The 23,899-nt window shown below is 43.0% G+C and overlaps 1 protein-coding gene and 1 long non-coding RNA gene across 2 annotated transcripts in view; one reads left to right on the plus strand and one right to left on the minus strand.

The window, feature by feature from the left end:
- LOC148535159 (hematopoietic prostaglandin D synthase-like) overlaps positions 1–23,899 on the plus strand; it is a 112,408-nt gene that overhangs the window by 44,272 nt on the left and 44,237 nt on the right. Inside the window, exon 3 of the mRNA XM_088464428.1 lies at positions 6,148–6,248. Coding sequence (XP_088320554.1) covers positions 6,148–6,248 — 101 coding nt within the window. The remainder of the gene's footprint in view (positions 1–6,147; positions 6,249–23,899) is intronic.
- On the minus strand, positions 19,515–22,161 carry LOC148535160 (uncharacterized). Its single transcript, XR_015876015.1, has 3 exons — positions 22,074–22,161; positions 21,825–21,884; positions 19,515–19,575 (listed from the first exon to the last, which is right to left on the minus strand). It is a non-coding gene; the product is annotated as an uncharacterized LOC148535160 (long non-coding RNA).

Consider the following 23,899-nt stretch of genomic DNA (forward strand, 5'->3'; position numbering starts at 1 on the left):
GCATAGCGCTCAAAGATTCTTTTGAGGAATTCAGGATAGGGGAGGACTGAGTTAGCCTTATCAAATTGCATGCAGGACTAGTTCCGATCATGATTGATGATACTGTTGATGACTGTGTTGGTGGTGAAGATGCCAGGTGCCTGGATCTAGCAGAGAGAAGTGAGCTAGCTGGCAATCTAATATTGACAGTGTCTGCTGTAACAAACAAGACACTGGCAATATTGTCAATGTTTCAGTGTAATGACATCATCTTCAAGATACAAAAAGATAAAAACACCTTACTTTATATAAGCAAACCACCCAAATGAAACCACATTGCTGAAGGTGGGATGCAGTTCCCGATCAGTGTCGCGGACAGATGACGTCATCGCGCACCTGGTGCTTGACGTCTGTGACAATCCATCACAATGGAAACATAATAGCTGTGGTAGCAGTACAATACATTAGGAATATAACAGACTGTCTTAAATAACTGTTATACAAACATCCATACAAATATCTTATCATATACACTACAGCTAAGCATGGTAACCTAATAATAGAGATCACAAAATATATTCACACTTATTCACTGTATAAATTTCCAGTCATAGAACATGCATTTAAAAAATATATAGAAAATATTTATCTTTCTATTTAAACAAGGCAAGCTAATGGTAAACAGTTATTAAGTCCACGGAGACTTATGACATCCATACGATGGATCCATCGGGACTCACATCTTAACAGTAACAGGTTGGGATCACCACCTCTAACAGGAAGAGGAATGTGTTGTACAATACAGGGGTGTGCAAGGGGTCTGCTGTGCTGGACTGTGTTGTCCAATACAGGGGTGTGTTTTGTTGGGCTGTGTTGTCCAATACAGGGATATGCTATGCAGTGTGCTGTATTCTGTCCAGGGGGCTGTGTTATTTATCATTGCTTTGTTAATCCAGATGTGTGCTGTGCTGTCCATCTAGTGTGTTGTCCATCAAGTGTACTGTTTGTCCACGGGCTGTAAAATAAGAAAAGTAAAAGTTTTTTAAAATTTTTAAAAAAAGTAAAAAAAAAAATAATTTGTGCTGTACACCACACTATGATGCTGTATGCCATAACCCCCCCAGGTGTATCTAAAACACTGTGATGTTGCTGGCCATATTGTTTGTGACGCTGTAGGTTCATAAGTGTATAATTCGTAAAGTATTGAGTGACACTGGTCAGTAATACCGCAGTGTATTATTATTCATAGAAGTATTGTGACACTGATGGTCAGTAATACCGCAGTATAAAATATTCATAAAAATTATTGTGACACTGTGTGGAAATGGTGTGTAATATTCAACACACATTGTGACACTGTGTGGTAACGCAGTGTATTCAGAAACAATATTGTGACACTGTAAGTGGTAGCACAGTGTTTTATTCATAAATAATATTGTGACCCTTTACAGTGGAATGTAATGTTCAACACGTATTGTGACACTGTAAGTGGTAGCGCAGTGTATTAATAAAAAAATACTGTGACACTGTAAGTGGAAATGCAGTGTAATATTCAACACATATTGTGACACTGCAGTGTATTCATAAAAACTATTGTGACACTATAAGTGGTAGTGCAGTGTTTTATTCATAAAAAAATATTGTGACACTAAATGTTAGCGCAGTGTTATTCAGAAAAAATATTGTGACAAAGCCCATTGTCATGCCTGAGCATAAAACAAAAAAATCTACTTATGTTTGTAATCATTTCTACCCAAATCCAGACATTGTCAAGCCATCTGTACCCATTTTCACTATAGAATAAGTAGAGGTAGGAACCCTAACTATCTAGGAACCTCATCCCTGTTCCGTCATCTACAGAGCATCCATCAAAAGTGTTTTCACAATTCAGAAACTTTGGCTTAAAAAGTAACAACAAGCAGTCCAACATCCGCTAGCTCACTTCTCTCTGCTAGATTCAGACACCTGGCATCTTCACCACCAACACCTTCATCAACCATATCCTCAATGATCAGAACTAGACCTGCATCCAATTTGATAATGCTAACTCAGTCCTCCCCTATCCTGGATTCCTTGGAGCACTACGCCTGCTGCTGCTGCTTGGAGTGGATTTTTATCTCAGAAGGGGACCAGGAATACTACTAGTAGTAGTTAAAAAAAACAATTGACCGTTAAACAATCCTTTGCAAGGGGGAGTAAGTATGACAGCAGTCACCCACTTGCACAGTGGATTACTGACGCCTTAACATCTATGCTAGTATTAGATGTGCATCCAATATATACCATTAGTGCAGTGGGTTTTAGAAAAGAAGTTCCCAGCCTGTACAGGAACATTTAAAACAACTTAATTAGTGTCCTCCAAAATACCATTATACCCACTTTCCACTTAATCACAGATATGAGGACAAGGGGAACAGGGCAAATGCAAGATTACATGACTGTAACAGGCCACTGGGTGGGTGTATTGAGTTCAGCGGCACCAACAGCAGCAGGATCTAAATAAAAGCAGTTCATTCAGAAGCAGGCTACTCTGTGTATCGCTTTCACTAAGAAGCATACTGGTGACAATAACTTAGAAAACCTCAAGGAAGTCATTGGAAAATTGCTTACCCCTTTGGACTCTCCCTGGTATTGTGATGTCTGACAATGCCACAATATTGTGAGAGCATTGCAGCAGGGTGAATTCCAACACATTCCATGTTTTGCTCACACAATCAATTTGGTGGTGCAAAATTATTTTAAAAATGACAGTGCCATGCTGGAGATGCTCTCTGTGGCCCACAAACTTTCTGGACATTTTGCCATTCAGTTGGTGCATGTTGAAGATTGCAGCACCAGCAAGAAATTTTTAATTTTCCATGTCACCAGCTGAAGCAAGAGGTTGTTGCAAGATGGAACTCCACCCTTTATATGTTTCAGTGGATGGAGGAACAGCAAAAAGCCATCCAAAGCTACACAACAAACTATGACATTGGAAGAGGAGGAAACTGTTGGAAAAAGCAGCTTGAGAAACTGAAGGAGGAGCTGAAATAAAGCGATTAGTATGCCAGACTTGTCGATCAAGTCCTTTATTTGCTTCACCAGCTTCCAAGGGTTGTCAGGATCTTACAATTGGATCAATACATTGGAGTGACTGTGCTGGATCCTAGGTTTAAGTCATAAGTTTTGTCTTTCTTCCCAGCGAACACCGATCTGAAGAGATGCAAACACCTGTTGGTACGGAAATTGTCAGCTCAAGCGGCACATGATGCAGCTATGGTTCCTCCTTCAGCTTTTCCAGCAAGTGCAGCTGCCAGGAGAAAACTAAACTTTCCCAAAAAAGACCCACTTGTGATGCAGATGAGTCAATACAACCAAGGTTTGACGGGTCTAAAAGAATTACCTACAATTAATGAGATCTCTACCTTGACTCCATCTGATATAGTCACCATTCAAAGATTGGTTAAGGACTATTTTAATAATAGCGTTCATATAGGCATGTTTTGTGGGGGCCCAAACAAATCAATCCCTTCAGCCACAATTGGCAGTCCCAGTTGCTGAAGTAATTGGTTGTGGATTGGCATTCTGGATAATAGAAATCACTGTTGTGGGTGCCTTCCCAAATAGATACAACAAATAGTACTTCCCTCATGAAGCCAATGTAGCTATCCTTCAGGAAAAGATGAGATGGCACTCCATTTAGAAATGTGTATTAAGATGACATTTCACATTAGTCAATGTTTCAAAGCCTCGTGGGGCTTTTTCATCAGGACGTGTGCTGAACAAGGTACACAAACAAGTGGCTTACCTTAAGTAGTGTGTATGGCACGTGGAACATGTTGGACTCGTGCGGCGGGCAGAACAGGGTGGGGCAACTGGATCCCGGCTCGGCAGAAATATATATATCTATATATATCTCTAAGGAAAATGTTTGACACAGTGATTGTTGTAGTTTGCCACTTTATTGGGTTGTCAGAACTGTGTTAGGCAATTGAATACATTTATCGCACTGCTTAAACAATTAAAATTCCAGGTTCAAGAACTTCCATGTTATCTAGCAAACAGCTACTACACTGTATTTATTGTAATTTATTATAATCTGTATTTATACAATCATCTCCTCCCCACTGCCTACAATGGAACCAAACACCCTGGCACTGCCACTCTGCAGCTTATTTGTTTTTTTTGACTACTGATGTAGCAGTTTATACAATGTCCATGTCATGCAATGTTCTGTACTGTATGCCACTATTGTTCTTGTTTTGTTCATACTTTTTCTGTTTATGTACCTTATAATGTATTGTCCTGTAATTTTTTTTTGTTCCTAGTAACAGCTACATATGTACTTCATTAATCAAACTGAGTTTTATGAGTCTAAAGCTTCAAATAATTTGCATGTTGTCATGTAAATTAATGTTTTGGTAGACATGGAAACTGTATAAACAATTGTAGTGGTGATATTGCGAGCTAGACTGTATTTCCATATGCATATGAAATGAGTAAATTACCACAACATAGTGTAATATGTATAAACAGTTTTTATTAGCAAGTACACACAAGGGATTAAACATGTATATCAAATAAGATAAAAATTGGCTTATCTGAAAAGACAGTAGAATGTCTTTAAAGAACCTGTGTGGGAAGGTCATTTACAGCACCCCAATGCATTTTGTCTATGTGGACTTCATCAGGGGGTGATATATCCCCTGTACAGTGGAGTCTTAGTGTCCAGGTCTGAACCGGGCCCAAAGTTGTGGACGCATGTTATGGGCAATTGTCACCTGTCTGCACATGCGTATGCATCGCATTGCACGTACGTGAACCAGTCACTGTGATCTGGATTCGTGCGCTCGTTGTACACAGACTGAGCACTACTTTGAGTGACAGTGCCATTTGTGGGTGGTAACTGGGGAAGGTGCTTGTGAACGGGGGAGTGGTGCTGCGAACACAGGCGTGTCTGGGAGTCAAAACTGAGTTTTATGGGTGTGCATAATTAGCATGGAAGCGTCATTGTACACGTCACTTGCTTGTATTTCAGCCTGCAGTGATCGCAGTGCTTACGGTGGGGTAGGGTCTACCTCAAGCGCTGCCTGCAGCTCCGATGGTTCTCGATGATTCTGATTAATCATACACTTCCTGGAGATGACGTGTGCTAAGAATGAAAAGTGGGCATCTTTATACCGGCATACGCTCACTCTGCCGTCGCTCTCTAAAACATAGAGAGCGTCCTTAAGTCAGACAGTGCGATTGCGGAATTTGCATACCTGGCCCCTGACAGCAGTGAGAGAGCGCAGCTTAGCATCTGGGTCTGAATCGACCCCTTTGTTCTCATTTGGAAACTTTGCAGTTTTGACTCCACTTTGGAAGAGGGGAAGAGGACTTGGGCCCTCATTCAGAGCCGTTCGCTATTTGCGGTCGTTCGTTCAAAGACAAGGGGTGGCTATTCAAATGATCCGTTCGCAAATTGCAGTCTGTTCACACCTCTAAGTCTGAACGAGCGAGCAAAACATACGCTCGTTTATTTGATAAAAACGCCCCCTGGCCGCACGCACCATACGTCATGTCCGCTATTTATTAGATTAATCGAGTACATCGTACAGCGTATGAACTGCTCGCTATTCTTGTGGTTGGTGTTTTCAACCGCTATTTTGCGAGCAGTTCTGAGTTAAAAAAAAACAAGTGACGTGGTCAATGACGCTACTGGATTAATTATGCACTCCCTTAAAACGCCCGTTTTGACCTTTAAGCACGCCTGCGTTCTGATCTCCACTCCCCGTTTTCAAGCACCTTCCCCTGTTACCACCCACATACGCCTCATTCTGTCACTCAAAATAGCAGGCCCTCGCTATATTGCGTACCAACGATTTTCAGCCGCACTGACTGGTTCGCGCATGCGTACTAAAAACCGTACGCATGCGCAGATGTGTACTGCCGCTAGCGAGTGGCTCTGAATGAGGGCCTTGATTTCCTAATTGAAGCTCTGGACTATTGTTTACACTACAGATTTGTTTTAGGAAATAGATTTAGTGCCAAATTGTAAGATTCGCAACAATGTTGTTCTTGGAAAGCATGTAAATCACAATGCCATGCTTGTTTAGTGATGACGTGGTAGTAGGTCTGGTCTACATACAGTAGATGAGTCTGGCCGGTTGTAAATCCTATGAAAAATTTATTATTTATATTCCCTAGGTCTGACAGGAAAGTCTGATTTGGATGATCTTCGCATTGATGCCATAATGGACACCCTAGATGACTTTTTGTCACTTTTTCCCTGGACTGGTGATGAAAAAGTATAATATTTCTACCAAGATTACAGTAATGCAGTTACATGGATCTATTTCAAATTGCCATTTTCAGGTTATAGTCTGTTCTATAAACATGACTAATTTATTTGTAGTGCATGTTCAAAGTGCAGGGATACGAAAATCATAATTTTTAGTACAGTATGTATAGTTTAATTTTTTTCTTTTATAGCATTACTGGATACAAAGCAATGCAAGACATAAATACAACTGCTTTGATGCATTAACAATTAAACTAACGTAAAGATTTTCCTCCCATGTTCTAGAGATCTCAACTCAATTTAATGTGAATGACAAATATTTCATTTAATTTGTATTGTATGTGAATAAGGGGGATATTTAATAATGCTTAGAGAGAGATAAAATTGGAGATAAATAGCACCAACCAATGTATAGCATTGCCTGTGTGTGATTCCACTCCCTCCTGAGGCTTGCTTTGGGAAGTCCCAGCATCAGTGTTCCCCATATAAGAAGGAAGGAAAATCAAGTCCAGTTTGGGGAACACTCAGGGCCTGATTCAGGTTGGATCGTAATGCTACGTTTGCATGCAGCCGGCCACTGTTTGCATTCTGCAAATCCGTACAAGATGCAGTGCGCATGCACAAACCAGGCGGTGCGTTCGAGAATGCTATCACAGTCAGTATGCAGTCCCATCATTCAGTGATTGACAGGAAGTGCCATTTGTGGGTGGTGATGGGGGGTGGCCGTGCTAATGCAGGTGTGTTAGTGCAGTCAAACGCTGTTGCAGGGGCATGCGTAAATTATTCACAGCGAACCCACACGCAGCCCGAGTACTCACTGCGTCCAGGAAGTTTAGCAACTTCTGCGGCAGGGTCATGTCAACCACAAATGTGCATGCAGTTCCGATGTTACTCGATGTTACCGATGATTTTGCATACTTGCACAATAGTACGGATGTGAGAAGAGGGTAATGGGGCGGCACTATGTAGTGCTGGGTGCCTGCATCTTGTGCTGCGATGGCAGTGAGAATGCATTCATTAGCATATTTTTGCAGCGTCCGGTTGCGTTCAAACGTAGCATTGCGAACCAACCTGAATCAAGCTCTGAGCTCCCTCCCTGGTGTGTGTTGTTATTTATGTTGTTTTTTTCATGTTTTCTTCTTTTCTGCTTTGGCGTTGCAAATCAGATAACTGAGAAGTTTGGGGAAGGGGAGGGTATATAAGGGAGGGGGGAGTTCCAGCCCATACTCCTTGCCCTCTCCCTCATATCCCAGTATCAGTGTTCTCCAGATTGGACTCAGGGGAATTGATTTTACAGTAAAAAAATCCTATTTTTCTTGCAGTACTGCAGTAGGTACAGTACTACAAAAGTAAACTGAATTCAAAGGTTACCACAATTATACATAGAAAAAATATGTAGCAATTAAAGTGGGTCTTTCATCTACCTACAGAGAAGGCACCACCTACAGATGTGTCCTCTTACATCTAGCATCCATACGACATGTAACGTGCCTGCTACTCACACCCTGCCGAGACGCAGCTTGGTGTATTAAGTCACATCATGGCATATTGAGTATTAACAGACTGAGATGCAGGAAAAGCCTGAAAGCGTAATACAACTTTCCAGATGTCAATTTTCCTGAAATGCACTGCGCATGCATCAAATAGCCAATGCATTTTCTGTGGCACCACCCACAGATTGGCTGTACAGCGTGTCCGTCATAGATTAAGAGCTGCAGTTTATTATTTTCTGAAGACCGGAATCTACTTTACAAGGGACGGTGGCCAAGCACCGGCAAGGACTAGGTGCGCATGTAAAATATAGTAGTGCAAGTGTGCGTGAGCGCGTAATAAAGGATTAAAAGTAGCACATTTTCTAAAAAGTTTTATTTTATTAAAACTATTTTTTTCAGTACAAAGGTTACAGAATCTGGTAAAAACTAGCATAATTTGAATTTGACAAAATGACCGCTGAGTGGTGAGACTAGCTATGAGGCAGCCGACCACAACAGAGTTAGCGGCAGCGTGCATGTAAGATAAGTGCCACTGATTTATCTGTGCAACTAGGTTCATGACCACTGTAAAATATAGGAACAATGCTATTAGCCATTAGTTTAAATGTTCTATATGACTGAATACATGAGTGTGCGTCTAGGGACGATTTTACAAGGTAGCCGACCAACACGGAGCTAGCAGCAGCATGCATGTAAGATATGTGCCGCTGCTCTATTTCAGCAACTAGTGACATGACCGCTGTAAAATATAAGAACAATGCTATTAGCCATTAGCAGGGGCATTTCAAGAGAGAAAGGGGTCCGTGTGCAGTCATTGTCTGGGGCCCCCTCTTCTCTCTCCGGTGGCTGGCAGCACACTGAGGGTCTCATTCAGACCCACTCGCAAGCCGGTCAATGGGTGTGCATTGCGCGGTGTGCGAAAGCCCCATAGAGTGAGAAATTCACTCGCTCCGGGGCTCGCTACAAAAGGGGCGGCTGTCGATGTTGATAGCTCACCCAGTTTTGTAGGCGGGGTGGGGGGGTGGCTGGACAAACAGAGGCGTTCCTGAAGGAACGCCTGCCATTTGTGGGCGGCCCTACTGACATCACCAGTGATGTCAGTAGTAGCTTCCGGCTCTATTAAAGCAGGAAGCTCACTGGGGCTTGCGGCAGATGTGACCCTACCACAAGGGTCTCATCGCAAGCCTGATGGTCGCGACCATCACCTGGCAGCTCGCAAAGCTGTGGGTGGTCACCCACAGCTCAGAGAGCGGCCAGGAGGCCGGCTTTAAAAAAAAAAAAAAAAAAAAGCGTCCGCCCTCATTCAGAGAGAGCGCTCGCTTTTTGTGAGCGGCTCTGAATGAGGTCCAGAGTGCAGTGCCGCACTTGTATACTCTACTCCCACTTGCCAAGATGATTGCTGCATCAGTGACACAGATTTCTAAAACAACATATTCTAAGCAGGAGAGGAAAATCTACCTGTAGTCAAGCCAAGAAAAACTGCAAAGGCTAAGAACCTGTCTTTGGTTAAGTTTATTGGCACTTTAAGGAATGAAACCCTGCAAGCCTTGGTGGAACAGATGTGGAATCAGCAATGAGCAAAGAGAACACAATTGTCCATGAGGGAAAATACACACTAATGGATGTAACAATTACCAGGAATGAAGACTTATACACCTTGGAGCTTCTGGACAATACACCAGTGCAAGAAGCATAATATTCATCGACACATAGGAAACTTGAATTTGAAGAGCAGAATAAATGTACATGCAGCTCTGCTGGGATGGTGAGAAAAGTGTGTCATCTGCAGGCACAAATGCATGGTTTCAAAGAAGGCCTGAAGTACACCCTTGCAGGAGCCAAGAAGGAAGCCATCCATCACACTAAGAATGGCAATTTGCTGTTGGCCAGCCTAATAGAATAACACATGACTAGGCAACACAATATAATGTTGAAATGGTCACTCCTAAGGTAATTGATGTTCAAGAGCATCACTACTTGGACACTTCACCAGTTGCATCATACCACTTGCCTGACTTGGAAACAAAACTAGTTGGATCACATCACTTGACCAAATTGTACACACACTGCACCAGTTGCATCATCCCAGTTGTCAGCTGAAGCTATGAACACATACAACAACAATGAAAGATCTTTCACCTTGAAGACCTGCCATGTTTAGCACTCCTTCACCACTGGCCATATTTGGAACACCATTGACTGATATATCCCCTTAAGTGCCATCACCACTGAGGCAGACAACTGTGTACAGTGTATCCCATGGTGAAATGCATAGATTTGCAAAGCCATCTTCCAAAAACATGTGCTCTATGACCTGTACCAGAATTGGGCCAAGCATGTCCATTTTAATGGTAGCCAACATAAAATATCAATCTCCAACAATTTGAAAGAAGATATGCTGGTGAGATTCAGGATTGGAAAGGATGAATTAAAAAAAGATAAAGGACACATTAAATGGGTTGCTACGGATGCTCAGAAAACAGTCATGGAGGATGGTAATCAGATGGCCAGTGGTGACAGCACTGCAAGCTTTGCACAGTGAAACATTAAAAAGTGGCATCCACATGACCTGAAACTGCTGAGAAGTGAAGAATGATGAAGAGCTCATGATCTGTATTCACTCATCAATAAAAAAAAGGTACAGTATTGTACTGTGGTGGGTACTGTAATGTGATTACTACGTAAACCAGTGGTTCCTAATCTCCGTCCTCAAGGCACCCTAACAGTCCAGGTTATAGAGATTCCCATGATTGGGCACAGATAGTTAAATACTGGAATACTAAGTAAGTCACCTGTGTTCAAGTATGGATAACATAAAACCTGAACTGTTAGGGTGGCTTGGGGACAGAGTTTTGGAACCTATGGCATAAACATTAATTGATGACTGTATTGTAAGTGCTACAGATTGAATAACCGGACTTAAACTCAAACTCATTCCTCATGAACCCTAACAGTTCTCATAATCCAGATCTCTAAGCTGTTGCTCTGGTGTACAGTATTTGTTATTAGTCACACAGGTTAGAGGTCCTGAGGACAGAGTATGAAAGACTGACATACAGATCTGGCATGACAGTGTGCATTGAAAAGTATTCATTGTATTTTGTTGTAGTGGCATAGGAAATGTTGTGAACAGTAGTGTACTGTACCTGTAACAAAATGTATTTTATTATTTTCCAACATGCACTTAACTTTTGAACAACCACACTGAGTATCTTTTAAAATGCAGTTTATAGGGATGGAGAATTAAGAGGAACTGTTATAACAGTTATACAGTAGCTGCATTGAAAAACATAAGTTTGTGATACTGTACTGTTTGGTACTCAGTAACAAGACTGTACAGTACTGTAGGGGATTATAAAAATGAATTTACATTTATACAGTATTACAATCTTACTGCATGCTAATGTACTGTAATAATAAAATACAGTAGTTTAATAAAGACTTACTGAAAATACAGTAGTGTACATAAAGATTTATAGAAAACTATAATTTGTAATTTTACTGTACAGTACAGATGTACAGATGTCAAAACACATACATCTGTCCAGGGGCTGGCTGGCAACTTTTAGCCTGGGGGGCAAATGCATGCAGGCAGCCCTGGCAGAGGAGTAGCGTGTAGCCAGGGTGCCCGAAGAATGTGCGTGCTACGGCGCCCCACCCCCCAACCCCTTCAAGTGTTCCAGGGAGGAGACGGGTCCATATGGGATTAATGTAAGGTAAAAATAAAGATTAGGGGCAGCCCCCTGTCGTAGTGCCCATATGCAGTACCCCCGTGTGCCACAGGAGAGAACACCCTTATGCAGGCCTCTAGTAGTGCCCCCAGTAGTGATCCCCCCTATGCAGTGCCCCTTGTGCCCCCAGTAGTAAGCCCCTTATATAGTGCCCCCAGTAGTGGTCCCCCCTGTGCAGTGCCCCTTGTGCCCCCAGTAGTAAGCCCCTTATACAGTGCCCCTAATAGTGGTACCCCCTATGCAGTGCCCCTTATATAGTGCCCCCAGTAGCAGTCCACCCCCCATGCAGTGCCCCCAATAGCGGTAATCCTTATGCAATGCCCCTTAAATAGTGGCCCCAGTTGTAGTCTCCCCCCTATGCAGTACCCCCAGTATTGCCTTTTATATAGAGCCCCCAGCAGTGGTCCCTCGATGCAGTGCCCCCAGTGGTAGTCCCCTCCCCCTATGTAGTGCCCCTAGTAGTAGTCCCCTCCCCCCTATGCAGTGCCCCTAGTAGTTGTCCCCTCCCTTTGTAGTGCCCCTAGTAGTAGTAGCCCCCCCTTGTAGTGCCCCCAGTAGTAGTAGTCCCCCCTTGTAGTGCCCCCAGTAGTAGTCCCCCCCCCTTGTAGTGACCCCAGTAGTAGTAGTCCCCCCCTTGTAGTGTCCCCAGTAGTAGTAGTCCCCCACCCCCCTTGTAGTGCACCCAGTAGTAGTAGTGTCCCCAGTAGTAGTAGTCCCCCCCTTGTAGTGACATCAGTAGTAGTAGTGCCCCCAGTAGTAGTAGTCCCCCACCCCCCCTGTAGTGCCCCCAGTAGTGCCAGACCCCCCCCCAGTAGATACATGTAATATAAAAAACAAAATAAAAAAAAAACACTTACCTGAATCCCCGCTCCCGCCGCCGCCATCTGCTCTTCCGTCTGTCCTCCCGGGCTGCTCTGCATTATGAGAGAGACGTCATGACGTCTCTCCCATTGCCCACTGCGTGAGCCCGAAGATGGAGCGGCTCCCGCAGTGGGCGCAGCAGCAGCTAATGAGAGTCTGTCAGACTCTTATTGGCTGCTGCTTACAACAAACACACAGCTGCCGGAGCCGGCGCTTGTGTGTTTGTCACTTGTGTAGCGCTGACCGAACTCCGTCCGGTCAGCACTAAACACGCGGTGCAGTCTGTGTCACTGTGCCCGCGGCCCGCATGACGCTGCGGCCCGGGGGGGCACATGGCACCCTGCCCCCCGGCCCAGCCTGTCACTGCATCTGTCCTCACACACATAATGCGGGAGCTCAGTGTAACTTAGTAGCGCTGATCGTCTTTTCGTGCATCATTTTACCTTCAAATACATTTTTGCACAGTGATGCGAATACATATTTGAATCAGCAGAAGCTGCTTGTGCTATGCAGCATGCCTTTGTTCTGTGAGCGACTGCAGGTGTCTGCATGCTAAACACTACGTTACAGCCGCTGATACTGTAACGTAGCATTTCACATGCAGATACACCTGCACTCGCTCAGAGAACACAGGCATGCTGCATATCATTTTAATCATCAGAAGCTGCTTGTGCTGTCTATTTACATCGTTGTGCAAATAACATGATAGATTTTAAGGTAAAAAGAAGCTCAGCACTAACAAAGTCATGCCACGGCATGGCACAACTAGAAGGGCTATTTAAAGCGCCAGGAAGCTAGATGTATGTAGACACATCTATATCCACATACATCTATCCTCCATGCGCTACAAGTCATGCTACACATAATGCATGAGCTCCGTGTGATTCGGTATCGCCGAGCATCTTTTCATGTGACTTTTTACCTTCAAATGTGTCTTATTCGCACAGCTAAGCTGCTTGTGCAAACTATTTGCATCGCTGTGCGAATAAGACACATTTGAAGGTAAAAAGTCTTACGAAAAGATACTCTGTGCTGTCGAGTCATGCCATGGCATCGCGCAACTAGAAGGGCTGTTTAGCATGCAAGGAGGGTAGATGTATGAGGACACATCTGTATGTTGTCTGACCTACAGTAATCATTTTTATTTTATTTTTCCAGTCACTATCACGCACTGACCTTTTATAACAGTATCCCAGTTTCCACACAGTATGGCAGTCTGGACAATAAAGATTACAGTATATACAGCATACCCTCTTACAGCACCATCCTATGAAGACCCAGCATTGTCAAGCTCCCTAAAGAGTGCACATTTTGGAAACCTCCAGCAGTGTTTGTGAAGGTTTCCCTCCCCACAATTTGTAAATTACAGTTTACTGTACAATGTCTTTCTACTTTATACAGTCAATTGTGAGTTCAGTAGATGAATATTGTAAACAACCTTGGTTGTACATTAAATACAGTATAATTGGAAAGCTAGGTGCTGCCCACTAACAGAACCCTGTACAGTAATATCATAGTACTGTAGGCTAAAAAGTATATTAAGAATTAAGAGTTTGAAAAAAAAATGTGGAAACATACTGTACTGTACAAATACTGTAAATTCAATGTAATATACAGTATGTTTATACTGTATATTTATTTCTGATTTAACATAAATGTCATCAGGTAGCAATATAAACTATATCCGAAAATCAACTTGGAGTGGTGTCATTCTTTCTATTATCCTTATCCATTTATACTGACAGAGATTGCCGCTACTAGGGGTTGCCCAGTAACTGGTTATGATACTGTACTGTAAACAGCTTCTTACTGAAATAGAACACAATATAGTGCTTTTTAAACAGTACTGTATGTACAGTACTGTTGGTTAAAATATTGTTCATGATCTTTCTTCAATACTATAAAACATATTTGATACAATCAATTGTGGTTCTAAAAATTTTAAAATATCTAACAGAATGAACTTCGTTTGTAAGTCTACAATGTCTGTCTCTCCCTGTGAAATCATACAGTAATGTATAGTACATGTGTCTAAGATTAACCTGAGATTCTATGATATAGTACAGTAAGTACTGTCCCATGCAGGAAAAATAAAAAGACAAAACAGGGTGTACAACAATAAAACATTTTTATTAACTACATAACAATAACATGAAAACAAATAATTAAACTAAATAAATGTAATAAATAAATAAACCCACTAACATGTGGACAATCATTCTGAAGAGGGCTATCACCCAAAGAATTTGTGTAGAAAAAAAAGGTACAGTATTGCAACACTAATATACAGTACTGTACAGTATATTGTAAAAGCTTGACATCCACAATGTACTGTAACTACTATAAGTAGTACACTACTGTATACTGTAGTGATAAGCATTGCTGTACTCGGGTGTATCCCCCTGTTGACCCTGGCATTGAGGTGTTAGGTCTGTTTTTTTTTTTTTTTAAATTACATTAGTCAGATTTTAATATGGTGCTCTACAGTACTTACCATTATGTGCATGTACTGTATACTCTTAATAGCCCCCATACACCTACATGATTTCTACACGATTTTCGACTCGCCGTAAGATTGAACTTGTAAGAAATGTGTTTTTTTTACTATGAAATGATACGATGCGCGCTCCCGCTGTTCGTACAATCGCCTCTTCTGATCATATGTGCAGCACATCTTGCCCGCCGTATCCGTATGCGGATTGTGTGTTGTTTTACAGCATCCAACGAATCCTTGCGTCCGAACGTCCGAATTCCAGGACTTGACTGACAAGTTCCTGTGTACGCCCACTGCAGACAGAGAGCCCGAACGGACAGGAGCAGCATTGAATCTGGTGAGAAGATTGTGCAAGTATGTGTGTATGTGTATATGTGTGTATATGTATGTGTGTGTATATATATTATAGCCACTGGCCACCAATGTTTTTATTGAAGCATAGCGGATGTATCCCTGCACAGACTTGTGTGTTTAGCCAGCAGTGGCCACACCCTGTTTGCCCATCCCTGCTCCATGCCCACCATCTACCTATTGTGCCCCGCACAATGGCCACTGGCAACCACCAATGTTTATGCATAGTGCCCATCCCTGCTCCATGCCCACCTATGTGCCTAGCAAAGACCTTTGTTTTTTGATGACCATCGCTCAGTCAAGCCTTCACCAGCCATGTTTACCAAATGTAATAATGTTACGTTCATATTTTTTTTTGTAATTTGGATAGATGTTTACCCACATACATAAAGTGATTTAAAAATTTGATCCTCCACCTCTTGTGGAACTACACATCCCAGCATGCCCTGCCCCCATTTTGAAATTACAGCATGTTAAAAAACTGTGGCAGGGCATCCTGGATTCTGTAGTTCCACAGGAGCTAGAAGGGCATTGTTTTAAAGACCCCGGCCATAAAAAATTATGCACAATTAATAACATATTTACATTTTTTTATTAACCTTAAAAGAATCTGTCAATAAAAGTCCACCGGGGGGCCCCATAGTTTTTGGCCCACCCCCACTGTTGGGGGTGGCCACATTACAAGTCTACAGGGGGGCCCCATAGTTCTTTGGGCCACCCCCACTGTTGGGGGCGGCCACATTACAAGTCCACAGGGGGGCCCACATAGTTCTTTGGGCCTCCCCCTCTGTTGGGGGTGGCCACATTACAAGTCCACAGGGGGGCCCCCATAGTTCTTTGGGCCACCCCCACTGTTGGGGGTGGGCTTAATGAAACTACACAATGAATATGTCCTTTACATTATTTTCTCTAATTTTCTCCATAGAAATGTCTCTGGATCGTGAACCAGAATTCATCACTGGATTTATCGTGGTATACCGGCAACTTTGGCGTACAAAGTCAAAAATCTACAACAACCGGCCAAAGCGTACCCAGGCCTTAATGAAGTTGTTGGAGTATAATAAGCCATATCATGATGCATCTTCCCTAGTGTGGGTGCGTCAAAAGATACAGAATCTACGTGTACTGCCTTTGTTAAACCGCACAAGAAGGTGCAGGACTCCAAATGTTCAGGAGCTGGTGCCGACAGCATATACACCCCAACGCTATGGTATTATGAGATGATGATGTTCCTGGTGCAGCAGGATGCCGTGAGACCTTCTCTAGAGGTGTTGGCTGAGACAGAGGACTGCAGCCTGCTGGAAGAGGATGTTGGTGGTTCCTTGGAGTCATCTATGGTAAGTTTATTTAATTTATTAAATTGACTGTTCTTGCCACGACACTGCACCCTCTCCATTAAAATAGGCCATATATTCTTCTCTGACCTTTTTAGCCAGAGTAGAACCAGTTTCCATAACCGCTGGGACCGCCACAGAGGAGAATGGTGCAACCTCTTCCAGATGATCATGGTCTTCAACTGAAGGTGTGTCCAATGACCTTTGCTGAGTGGCTTTCTTGTGCATGAAGTTGTGCAGGATACAGCAAGCCAGGACCACCCAGTCAATCTTCTCCACTTTTAAATTTATGGGGGTATGCAAAATCCGGAATCGGTTGCTCAAGATCCCAAAGGCGTTCTCCACAATTCGCTTTGCACGTGATAGGCGGTAATTGAACACCCGCTTATCATGGTCCAAGGCCCTCTGTGGAAATGGCTTCATTAAATGTTCATGAAGGGCGAAAGCCTCGTCAGCCACAAAGACAAAATTGAGGCCATGTTTTGTTGCCTCTCTGGACGGCAAATGTAGAGTGTTAGTGGTGAGCCTCTCGTACAATGACGTCTTCTGAAAGGAGCCTCCATCAGAAGAACACCCATTCTTACCCACAACGATAAACACAAACTCGTCATTTGCGTTCTCCACAGCCATCAGAACTATACTAAAGTAGCCCTTATAATTATAGTAGTAGGATCCACTGTTGGCAGGTTGGTTAATCCTTATATGCTTGCTATCGATTGCTCTGCCGCAGTTAGGGAGGTGCCAACGGCTCTCAAACTCCTCCCCAATGGCAAGCCACTCTTCTGTTGTTGTTGTGAACTGTGAAATAAATTTGAAATTACATTAAACGCTTATATTTTTATTGTTTTCTATTTTTAAACAGACATCTGAGAACTCAAGCACAGATATGATAAGTACACCGGACCTACAAAGAGAAGTTCATCCAGTTGACATTCCAACCACCACAACACCGATTTCCAAAAATCAAGAGGAAAAACAAAAATGCAGCAAGGGAAGAAGACCCACTACTTCTACAGGCCAGACAGGTCTTATTGAAGCCACCCGATCAATTTGACAACTTTGCGGCTTATGTCAGTGCAGCAGTCCGAGAAATGGTCCATGAGCAATGGATTCAATTTGAAAGACTGACATCAGACCTTGGCCCTGATTCAGAGCCGGACGCTCTGACCAGAGCGCTCGCTCTGAATCAGGGCCCTCCTCCATTAAAATGGAGCGTCCTCCAGGACGCTCGTACAGCTGTGGGTCACCACCCGCAGCATATACGAGCGTGCAAAAAGATGGTCGCGATGGTCTTGACCATCGCGACCATCGGACTTGCGAGGGAAACCCTGCGGTCGGGTTTCCCAGCCGCAAGGCCAGGAGTGATTTTTAACTCTATCAGAGCCAAAATCACTCCCACTGACATCACTAGTGATGTCAGTGGGGCCGGCTTCAGACGGTAGGCGTTCCCATGGGAACGCCTCCGTCTGGCAGGCACGCCCCCGGCACGCCCACCAAAGGGGGCGTGCTGTCAATCAACATCGACAGTACGCCCCCTTTGGTGCGAGACCCGGAGCGATGGAAAGCCCGTTGCTCGCCGGGTCTCACGCATGCGCACGACGGAGCTCCCTCCGTCGTGCGCATGCGCAGTGGGGAACATCGACCCACTTGCGAGCGTACTGCCACTCGTGAGTGGGTCTGAATGACCCCCCTTATTTTTAAAGCAAGGCAATGTCTACTGACATCAGAAAGTTACATCATGACTCCACCAGTCATTCCAAACACCTGTACCTACTATTCCAGACAAACATACCATCCACCAACGGTAAACTACCCACCCTACCAGCCAGAAACCCCACCTACCAAACTCTGCATCAACCTACCTCTTTCTACCAAAATCCAAACCAACCATCCTCTTCCTACCTTCCTCCACCCCCCCCCACCTACCATCCTGGCCCAGCAAACACCTCCTGCAGCCAAAAAACTCACCCCCCCCCAAGTACCTCCTCCTACCAACCTATTCCTCCACCAACCATCCTGGCCCAGCAAACACCTCCTCCAGCCAAACAAATCAGCCCCCCCCCAAGCACCTCCACCTACCATCCTACACCGCCAAACTTCTCATACGAAAATATAAATCCAACGGCAACATCATACCAAACGACTTCTAGCCCACCCTCTCCACCAAATTTATTTGCACTATTACGTGAAGATAATGAGGAAAATTATATTTTATAATAATTGATAGGTCTTTGACCAAACCGTTTTTTGTAATTTTTAACGTTGCACACTCCCTTGTAAGTATGGTGCGGAATGCAGCATGGTATTTGGGCCCCAGACTCTCAGGTGGCTTGGAACACATGTTGGAAGTGCATGACAGTGGGGCTGGGACCACTGATTTTGCAATCAGCATGTGTTTGCGCCCCTGGATTCTGGGGAACAAACACCAAACCTCAGTCTGCAACATACTTACCAGGGTTTGGGTAAATTGCTGATAGTTTTAAGATTTTACCCATGTTTATATCAACATATATAGATAATTATATTTATACATTTCACATAAGAGATTATGCTAATTTAAGTCACCATTGAAAAAATACAGAGAGTATTAATAAAAAATTTCAGAGATTTAAAAAAAAAAAAAAAGGCGGTGTGTGTGTTTTAATTTACCTTACAGTAACGGAACTGCAGCACCTTGACAATAGCCTTGCATGTGTCCGGGATAATGCGTCCCAAAGCTTGAGCCGAGATGCGGGTCCTAAACTTTAGGTCCTCAAAGGAGCGTCCCGTAGCCAGGTACCTCAGCGTAGCCACGAGCCTCTCCTCGGCCGTGATGGCCATCCGAAATTTGGTGTCCTGCTTCCGGATATAGAGGGTCACCAGATGCATCAATTCCTGAAAGGTGGGGTCATCCATCCTCAGGAAGTTGCGGTAGTCGTCCGGATTGTTCTCCCTCATCTCCATCAGAATGGGCATGTCGGATCGACTCTCCCTCTCCAGCAGCCAATCCTTGGTCCAGCAGGACCTCATCCTCCTCCTATGCTGGGCCCTCTCCTCACTCAACTTGACCACAGCAAAGGACAGCAGTGCTCTATAACGGCAGGGATCCATCACCACAAAAATGCAGAAAACAGACCGACCACAGTAAATAGAGCAAGAAGCACTTTGTAAAGCCAGGCAATACAAAGCAATGCACAGTAGCTAGCAATGTGGAGCGCTCGGCAGGGTAAAAACCAAGCCTCACTAATCACAGAGCAAACAGGAGTGCGCACAGCTGAAGAGTCAGGCTGTTTCTATACCCCAGTTAATCACAGCCCTCTATTTAAATTTATACCCAATCGATTGCATGATCGCATGGTTTTTGAGGTGCACACGATTACACGATCCGTCGTATAGTGACGCAATGATCTTACGATTGATCGCATGAAAAACGTGTGTAAAAATACCATCAAAACGGAACGACTTGACTTGTGTTGATTGAAGGGAAATCATATGATGAATCTGATCTTATGTGAATCATTTAGGTGTATGGGCCCTATAAGGGGTAAATTTACTAAAGGTTGATTTTGATTTTTGAGTGATTTTACATTCAAATTTCATTGATTTTACCTTTTGGGTATTTACTAAAGGCTAAATCTAATGTAAACTCAAACAGTAAACCAAATTTTTCTCAAATCCCACTCTAAATCGAACATCGGTAAAACATTTTTACTTTTACATTGAGCAACACACAAATACCTTATTTACTATTATTTGATTTCAAATCGAACTTCAAATCGATCACCAAATCGAATTTCAAACCACCCAAATAATAGGCTCACTCCATACAGTCGATTTAAGCTTGGAAACCTCATTGTATTGGTAGAAAATTCATTGGCATCATTATAAAAGTGGACAGAAGCATCTGCTGCACTGTGTCTGTAGGAAAAATGGCTAATCCAGGCTATGCAATGTTGGGAGCTTGCCTACATCCTGAGACTCAGAGGACCCGGGAGCCTGAAGTAGACTAACAACAGCAGCTTATTGATGTACCGCAGAGCTTTCGCAGGCCTAGCTTCTTCTGTGGGCAGTTAAATCTCAATGCATTATCTGCTGGCGAGGTTGTACAGATGTTCTGCCTCACACGTTCCAACCTTATGATGCTGTATGACCTCGTCAAGACTCAGCTTGAGCCAGACACTGCACGATCTTGTGCCTTATCAGGCCTGCACAAACTGCTGTGTGCTCTGCATTTTTTGCAACTGACTCCTTTCAGTCAGTGTCTGGGAGAGTGCTAGCTATATCTCAGCCTACATTTACTAGGCACCTTAGACAAGTCATGGCTACACTGACCCCCCCTCTGCACCACCTACATCTGCTTTCCCAGCCATGAATCACAGTGGCATGAACTTAGGGTAGCCTCCTATAGTCTTGCAGGCATGCCTAATGTCCTCGGAGCTATATTTTGCACACACATTGGCTGAGACCACCCAGGAATACTGCACACCTCTACATAAATTGACATCATGCATATTCTATGAATGTGCAGGTGGTCTCTGATGCAAAACTAAAAATCATGAGTGTTGTAACTGGCTATCCTGGTTCCTGTCATGATGCCTACATCCTGAGAAATTCATCCCTCTCTGCCAAATTTGAGTCGGCCCAAATGCCAGAGGGATGGTTGCTGAGTAAGTGATGTTTTCTTTTGTTTTTTAATCATAGGTCATTGTTCTGGTGTTAACTGTTTTTTTATTTTATCGTGTAGGTGATTTAGGCTATGCCTGTACTTCATAGCTTCTGACTCCACTGTTGTAACCGCATACTCCTGCTGAGCATAAGTATAAAGAGGCACATATATCCACTCAATCTGTGATAGAACGCACTTTTGGGCTATTAAAAACTAGGTTCAGGTGTCTTGACAAATCAGGAGGCATATTATTATATCATCCTGCTAAAGTGTGAGATATTGTGCTCTGCTGCTGCCTATTGCATAATTTGGCATTAAATCAACCACTACCCCCAGATTATGCAATAGACGAGCAGGTGTTGTTACAATCAAATGACTCTGTGAGTTCAGAAAGTGGAAGGCAGATTAGGGCTTCACTTATTACCAACTATTTTAGGTGTAAGTATATTTCACATTTTGTTGGGTTTGGTTTAACAATCAATTAACAAATTTACCTTTGCAATAGTCACAGAAAAAGAGCCAGGCATTTAGACTAACAATGTCAGCTGGAGCAACCTATCTATAATTAATTAGCAATTAGCTAATTAATTATAGATTTTTCGGTTTGTAGGTGTTGAAAAAAGGAGTGTTAGTTTAATTGATTTCAGTATACAACTACTTAAACAAACAATTACCAGCCAATTCCTCATCAAGTTGTGGGTCTGGTGAAGGAACAGCTGCACTTTTCCTTTGTGCTGCAAACAAACAGTAACATTAAACTAATTACAGGCACATAACATACAATTACAGATGTATGTGTCCTTATATGATTGGCAAAAAAAACATGGCTACAAAAATAAACAAAAAAAAAAGTTAGATTCTAACACAAAAATGTGTGACATATGTTAGTATTGGTATATGCAGAGAAATTTTAAAGTACTCACCAGGCACACGCCGACGTTGTGGTGCATCAGTGTCATTCACATTGAGCCTGGCAACAAGTTTGGTATAATCGATTTAACTTTCTCATACTCGTTATATTGCACATCTTGTGGTGAGCCACTACCAGAAGACCTTTCATCACCCATTTTTTGCTTCACCAATGGACGTCTGGCAGAAAAGAGTTTTTTAAACAATGTAGTTTTGTACGCTTTAAAATGCCAACAGAATTTACCGCATCTACAGCCACTTGCCACATGGTAGACTTCCATGTAGCAGATGTTTTTTTTGCACTCCTCCCTAATAATTCATCATAATTCGGCAGCAAAGCATCAACTGATGCACAATTTTCGGCAAAACTAAAACAAATATTCCTGCCAGATTTAGTTTTTTTTCCAGGTTGAGGTTCAAACATAGCATCAGACTCCTGGCCACCAGCATCCTCTGTAACTCTTTCTGCAAATGCTGCTTCATTTCCTGCTCCAGAAGGATCTCTCTGAACCTCCACTCTCTCCTCCACTACCCTCTCTCTTTGCCTTCTTCTTCCAGCCTCCATAATGTACTTAGACAAAGGATAGTGAAATTCTGTAATACTCACAAAGTGATGTCACTATTCCTTGCAAAGCCCTCTCTCTGCTGTGTATCTGGAGCAGAGGTTCCCAACCACGGTCCTCAAGGCACACTAACAGTCCAGGTTTTAAGGATAGCCATACTTGAGTACAGGTGTCTTAATTTGAACCTCCGTTATTTTGACTTAGCCTTGTTTGGGCACAAATGGTTATCACTAAAACCTGGACTGTTAGTGTGCCTTGAGGACCAAGGTTGGGAAACACTGATCTGGAGAATGAGCAACAAAACTCTATAGCTGTTGCTCTTTTAAAGGATGTGCCAGGGTCTTTAGTAATTGCTAATTACCATTTATAGGGCTTGTGGGCTATTGTGAGCAATAGTAATCAGTTCTGATTTGGAAAATTCAAAATGGAGTTCGATTTGATATTCAATTTGTCATTTTAAAGTCAAAACCGAACAAGAAATCACTTTTCAAAATCAACCTAAATCGAATTCGATTTGTAAATCGAACAACAAATCGAATAATAGTAAATTATAGATTTGATGAGGGATTTGGCTATTCGATTTGAGGTGAGCTAAATTGAATATCAAATCGAATTTAAAATTGAACTTTGATAAATATACCCTAACTCTCTCGCACCACTGCATTACTTAAAGAAACCATTCCATCTCCTTGGCTATGGAACAGTTGGTCTCCATAGCCAACTTGTCTATGATTAGGTGTGTGTAAAAGAAAAATACTTTATTGTAAAATCAAAGTAAAACTGAGTAACTATACACTATTATTATTGTTATTACCACTTATTTATATAGCGCACACATATTCCGCAGCGCTATACAGAGAATATTGGTCCATTCACATCATTCCCTGCCCCAGTGGAGCTTACAATCTAAGTTCCCTACCACATACATACACACTAGGGTTAATTTTTGTTGGGACCCAATTAACCTACCAGTATATTTTTGGAGTGTGGGAGGAAACCGGAGTACCCGGAGGAAACCCACGCAAACACAGGGAGAATATACAAATTCCGCACAGTTGGGATCATAGTGGGAAACGAACCCAAGTCCTCAGTGCTGTGAGGTAGTAATGCTAACCATTACACCGTCTGTGCTGCCCTACTGCAGTGGTTCCCAAACTGTGTTGCGTGGCACCCTGGGCTGCCTCAGGACACTTGCAGGAGTGCCTTGGATAGGTGATCCTGTACCAAATAAAATTAATTTTATTCAGTGTGATAGTCAAAACCAATGATAATGGCTG

The sequence above is a fragment of the Taudactylus pleione genome, unplaced genomic scaffold, assembly GCF_031769625.1.
Source record: "Taudactylus pleione unplaced genomic scaffold, aTauple2 ptg000055l, whole genome shotgun sequence".
In the NCBI taxonomy this organism is placed as follows: Eukaryota; Metazoa; Chordata; class Amphibia; order Anura; family Myobatrachidae; genus Taudactylus; species Taudactylus pleione.